This window comes from Schistocerca serialis, chromosome 7, assembly GCF_023864345.2.
Source record: "Schistocerca serialis cubense isolate TAMUIC-IGC-003099 chromosome 7, iqSchSeri2.2, whole genome shotgun sequence".
Lineage (NCBI taxonomy): Eukaryota > Metazoa > Arthropoda > Insecta > Orthoptera > Acrididae > Schistocerca > Schistocerca serialis.
In genome coordinates, this window is record NC_064644.1 from 214,308,674 (window position 1) to 214,314,673 (window position 6,000).

Sequence of the window (6,000 nt, forward strand, 5' to 3'; positions counted from 1 at the left end):
GTTTAATAAATTCAGACTGAGAATATGTTCAAGGAGTCTGCAGCAAACTGAAGTTAAGGGGCATTGGTCTGTAATTTTGCAGATCCATTCTTTTACTCTTCTTATATGCTGAAGTCAACTGTACTTTTTTCCAGTCGTTTGGGACTTTGTGTTGGGTGGGAGATTCATGGTAAATGAAGGCTAGGTAGGGGGCCAGTTCTGTCGAGTACTCTTTGTAAAACCGAATTGGGATTCCATCCGTACCTGGTGATTTATTTGCTTTCTAATCTTTCAGTTGTCTCATCCATACAGGACTCTGTCTGATGGTCGAATGATGGTGTGTTTACATGTTTCTCCAGTGCAAATGATTTCTTGAATGTCTAATTTAAAACGGCACTGGAGTCGTGATACGTTGCATATACCGCGCATACTGTATTAGGCTTTCAAAAAGTGATCAGTTGGTACAACAGTGTACTTTCCTAAAGTATTTACACATGCAACTGTCTCCTTGTAACATAATTAGGTAAGGATCCATAGAAAATCACTGTAATATTATAGTTATAAATGTATAGATTTTTTTATGACGATACTAACTGCACATGAAAATGTTCAAAGGTGAATAAATATTCTATTCTATTCCTGTTTCTGCAGGAATGTCCTCAAATGGAAACTTTTTGATTGCCACTTATACATACAATATATGTGTGTGTTGGTGTGTGAGAGTTGTGCAGATTATCAAATCCTCACTGGTGTCTCAATAGTATAAACCATGTCTTCTGTCACACCCTTGTTTTTATCTCAAAATCTTATGTTAATAGTGTGGAAAAGCCAATATTTTGATTTTGTTTATGCATTATGTTGCAAAAGCTTAGTACTAAGTAAATGAAAGTGATGTTTATCGTGTATAATGTAGTATGAAATATTAACAGAATCTTAAAGAACAAAGTGAGAAACTTGAAAAGGCTCAGGAGGAATGCAAGAAGCTTGAAGAAGAACTGAGAAAAGTACACACAGAAAAAATGATATTTGCAGTAAATAGCAACAAACACACAGAAGAAAATCTCAAAGCTCTATATCAACAACTACATAAAGCAGAGAAAGATAAGCTGCAGATTTCCAAAGAAAAGGATGAGCTCCTTACAAGAATTCAGCACATCCAAGAGAGGTAATTGAATCTGGCAAAAAAATTTAAAAATGATGGTTTTGTACATAACATGATACGACTTAATGTCTCTCAGAAATCTGATGCCTCTGTGATATCTCATGAACTTTTTCTCTTACTGATGGTAAATAGGCACACATTGGAGATACAGGAACAAATGCAACAGTATTTAAGCTTAGAACAGCATGTTGCAGAACTAACTGTAGCATTATTAAAAGCACAGTCTGGCGAGAACAAAACAGCTCTTCATAGCATTAAGTAAGCTGAATATGGTCAAGTGCTGCTCATTTATATTAATTTGTTGAAATTTATCTATCAATCATTTTCATTCAAAGAACTAATCTCATTTATGCTTACAGGGAAGGCAGTTTATTAACTAGTTTACAGGAACTAAAGAAAAAAGAATTGGTGGCAACTAGTGAACTTCAGCATCACCTCAATGCACAAATATCTTTAAAAAACAAGTAATAAAAATTTATTTTATGAATATGAAAATTCCACAGACAAATAACACTTGATATTCAACTTCAATTAAATCTTTCAGGTGGGAGAACACAGTATTAAGCCTCACCGAGAAATTTGAATCTCGAATAAAGAATCTGCAACGGCAAAGAAATGAACTGAAGATTCGAAATAGATTTTTAGAAAAAGAATTGCAGAGAACATCACGAGAGATGGCTTTTGACCATACTCGGTTAGACAATAGTACCTAATGTTCTTGTGTTGTAAGTGCATTAGTCTTTTATTCTTCCTTATTTTCTCTTTTGACACATAATCTAATGAAAATAATGCAGGGATATGCTATTCTAGTGATTTTCTAATAATTGCATTGTAATTTATGTACTATCATATGTTTTTGTAATAAAATAAATAATCATGAAATTTATTGAATAAAAATGGATTATTAGTTAAATCATCTCTCTGTCTCAGAAATTAGGGGTAGGTGGTGATTTAAGTAAAATTTACTATAGGATAACAGAAGCTAACTTTAGAAACTGGTGAGTCCATTGTGCAAAAAAGAAGAAAAGGCTGTAGAAAACAATACTACTCAAAAATTAAATAAGGAAATTGCCCTTACACTATTGATTGCACTCACTGTTAATACACCTCTTGCCACGCCCAACTGCCTCTCCCAGACCAGTCTAACATCCCCATTTGGCACTTGAAGCCAGTATAAAAACCCTCTACCTTTCATTAATAGCGGGATGTTAAAAGCTCTCTGGTAACTGGTGGACACTGAAAATTGCATCTACAATGCAGGTAGCAACTTAATGATGTCTGAATAAAAGCAGGTGTCAGCTATTTAACTCAACAAAATGGTTTTATTCTTGCAAGCACATACAACAAAAGATATCTCATTGCTGTTCAGAGTTATTTGTCTTATGAGAGAAGTGGGATGTTTTAAGATGGAGGTAACAGTTTTTCCAGAATCAAATTTTAACCTTCTCTCCTAAGGTCAGAAGATTGAACTTAAAATTCCACTTTCAGATACATTGGGTGTACAGGTAATTTACCTAAAAGGGGATGGCTAAGTACAATGCTTCAGAAAATGCATTTGTGTGGAATATTGAAAGAATGGTGTGCTTTATGATTGTCTTAAGTTATCTTTATCCCTCATTCTGTTGACGTGTTATTTTCACTGTGCGTGTGTGTGTGTGTGTGTTCAGTTATTCTCTCTTTAATAGTATACACATTCAACTAGTTACAAGTGGTTTCGTTTCTGATTAGATAAGATTCTTGTGCAAACCATCATTTTCCTGAAGAATCTAATCTTCTGCCCCTTGTATTTTGGTGTCATCTTTCTTCTTATTTATCCAACTCTTGCTTCCATAAACCAAAAAAAGGCATCACTACAGTTTTGTAAAATTACACTTATGCATCTTTTTGGATTTTGAAGGTAAGTGTTCAAAATCAAACAGGAAAACCAAGAATGGAATGTAGCAATGTGTTCTGTTTGTAGTTGTATGCGTTAGTGAAGATCTTAATTGTACGAGTCTGACATCTGACCATCACTGTAGAGTAGGCTGTTCCAACAGAGCTCCAGGGAGCCGGAGCGCTCACTGCGGCAGCTCGGAGCCCACGTGGAGGGGGAAAGCGAACTCACTGCCCCCTGGCCGCATGCAGCCGCAACTGATGCAATAATCCGTGTTCAATGACAGCTATGACTAGCTGCGAAAGCCCTGTACCTCTATTGGAGGATACCTTTCTATTCATTGAGAGGGATAGTCGTCCGCAGTGTCTTGTATGTGATAAAGTATATAATTCTGCGAAGAGGTACAATATACAACGACATTATATACGTCTTCACGCAGCGCTCTACGATCAGGTAGAAGGCGCTGCACACAGAGAATTGGTAGCCAGGCTTAAGAACGACATACCAGGAGACGTACGTTTAAAAACGGTTTCGTAATACGGAGGGTATTAAAACATCCATTACATTCTGTAATGCGTTTATAATTTTCAGGTGAATGGGAGCGGAAAAAACACTACTGAGTCTGCAATTCGAGCAAGCTACAGGGTCGCTATCATCATTGCGACGAGTGGCAAGCCGTTTTCGGTGGGACCACTCGTGAAATCGTGCATGGTAGCGGTTCCAGAATGTTTGTTTCCAAGGGAGGTGCAGGCAGTTGAAAGGGTTTGCCTGTCGAAGCAAACAATATCTCGTCGAATCCTGGACATGACAGCGGATCTAGAGACACAGCTCAGGAAAAAGGCGGACAGCTTTGTTGTATTTTCGCTAGCGCTTGATGAAAGCACTGACATGTCGGACTACTTGCAGTCTTTGAGCGTGGTGTCGACATGGAGCTGCAAGTAACTGAAGAACTCTTGGATGTGGTACCACTCGATCACATCGCAACAGGACGTAACATTTTTGAAGCTGTTTGTAAATCAGTGGACAATATGAATTTTCCGTGGGATAAGCTCCATTCTGTAGCGACAGACGGTGCATCACAAATGATCGGGCGTCACCAGGATTTTGCTTCTCGTTTGAAAAATAAACTCAGGGACGAATTCAGGAAAGACATTTTGACTCTTCATTGCTTTATTCACCAATAGGCACCGTGTGCAGAAACAGTAGAGCTAGGTGGCGTAATGAAAGATGTCGTGAAGTGATGTCGTGAACTGTGTGAATTTTGTGCGGCGTCACAGTATGAATCATCGCCAATTCAAAGGATTCCTGAAAGATATGGAAGCGGAGTATGGGGATATACCTTACCACAGTACAGTTCGTTGGCTGAGTCAGGGAAAAGTTCTTGATGTTTTCTTTGCTGTTCGTGAGGAAATATCCCTTTTTCTTGAAATGAAAGGGGAAGAAATGCGTTGTCTGAAAGATATAAAATGGATATCAGACCTAGCGTTCCTAGCTGACATAAGTATGCATCTGATTAATTTAAATCTGTCATTGCAGGGCAAAGGGCAGCTAATCATTGATGTGCACGACCAGATCAAAGCGTTCATGGAAAAGTTAAGTTTATTTGAGAGGCAGATGAGTAATGGACATTTAACGTTCTGCAATCATCTTGCTTCTTTAAAACTACCTGAAGGTACTACTTTCGGCTATTACCAAACAAAGTTAAAGCAGCTCATCACGTCATTTGAAACATGATTCCGAGACCTCACTAGTTTGGAAATGAAACTTAAGGTGTTCAGCACTCCTTTTTCAGTTTATCCCGATGACTTGTCATCGTCACTTCAATTGGAGATAACTGATTTGCAAAATTCAACTTTGTTGAAAGAGAGGTACTACAACACATTCGATTTGTCATGATGGTATCGTCCATTACAGCAAAAAACATTTCCCAAGCTTCACAACGATGCCGCTCAGATCATGTGCATGTTTGGATCTATGTTTTGTTGTGAGCAGCGTTTCTCAGCAATGAAGAGAGTAAAAAGTAAGGAACGATCGTTTCTTCAGGATGCAACAATGAAGGCCATCCTCCGCACTTACCCTTCGAGCACTTTGACGCCTGATATTTCTGATCTTGTAATGAAAAGAAAATGTCAAGCTACAGAGGCCCAATAAATTTAGTATGCAATTTCTTGTAAAACAGTTGTTTCTTATTTATTTCCTGAACCTTGTATTTCCTGGTGTAGCATGTCACCACGTCTTAGCAGCTAAGAGTATGAGGTTGTGGATCTTATAAGACGCAGGTTGTGGATCTTATAAGACGCAGCTGGTACATCAAAACGCTCGCCTTGCCGCCTGCCTCAGCCAGCCGTGCAACGTGCCGGCCCAATTGAATGGTCACAGCGAGTGACACGGCTCCCTGGAGCAGGGAGCGCTCCGCAGCTCACAACGGAGCCGACGAGCTGGAACAGCCTGCTGTAGAGTGTATTAAGGTGGGATGCACCAATGCACATTTCAGGCACACAGCCTCATGTGTAATTCATGGTTTGGGGCAGCTGCATTTATGGATATCAGACAGTTCTCACTTTTTGCTAGGTAATTTGATGGTTATGTGCTAGTAAAAGAGAATCCTCCTGTTGTCCAGCCCTACCAACATTTTTGCAATTGGAATGTCTTTTAACAGATAATGCTTGTGCACTCCAAGCCTCAGGAATTGACCGAATGGAATAGAATGTGGAATCTACTGACATGAACCATAGTAAATTCACTTGGGACACATTGAAATTTGCTGTATGTCTGCACTGGAACCTTTCTTACACACTGGGTCCCTGCAGGAAAGCTACCACCAAAACTAAGCCAAGCTTGAGATGCAACGATCTTGTGAACAGAATGCTAAGGATGATGTTAGCATGTTACAATGCATATCACACAGTGTGTAGGGAAGCAAGTTATTCAAGGTTATTGGAATGATGTGCACTTTCAGACAGACTGCCTTTCCTTTAGTTATTGT

At 38.9% G+C, this 6,000-nt stretch overlaps 1 protein-coding gene across 3 annotated transcripts in view; it reads left to right on the forward strand.

Annotated features, from left to right (window-relative positions):
- LOC126412737 (sodium channel and clathrin linker 1-like) overlaps window positions 1-1,984 on the forward strand; it is a 118,977-nt gene extending 116,993 nt beyond the window's left edge. For 2 of the 3 annotated variants that reach the window (XM_050082468.1, XM_050082470.1), the window contains 4 exons: window positions 909-1,144; window positions 1,274-1,399; window positions 1,501-1,605; window positions 1,686-1,984. In XM_050082468.1, the coding sequence (XP_049938425.1) occupies window positions 909-1,144; window positions 1,274-1,399; window positions 1,501-1,605; window positions 1,686-1,854 (636 nt within the window). In that variant the 3' untranslated portion in view covers window positions 1,855-1,984. The remainder of the gene's footprint in view (window positions 1-908; window positions 1,145-1,273; window positions 1,400-1,500; window positions 1,606-1,685) is intronic. The other variant, XM_050082469.1, reaches the window with a different exon arrangement.
- Window positions 1,985-6,000: the final 4,016 nt, after the last annotated feature.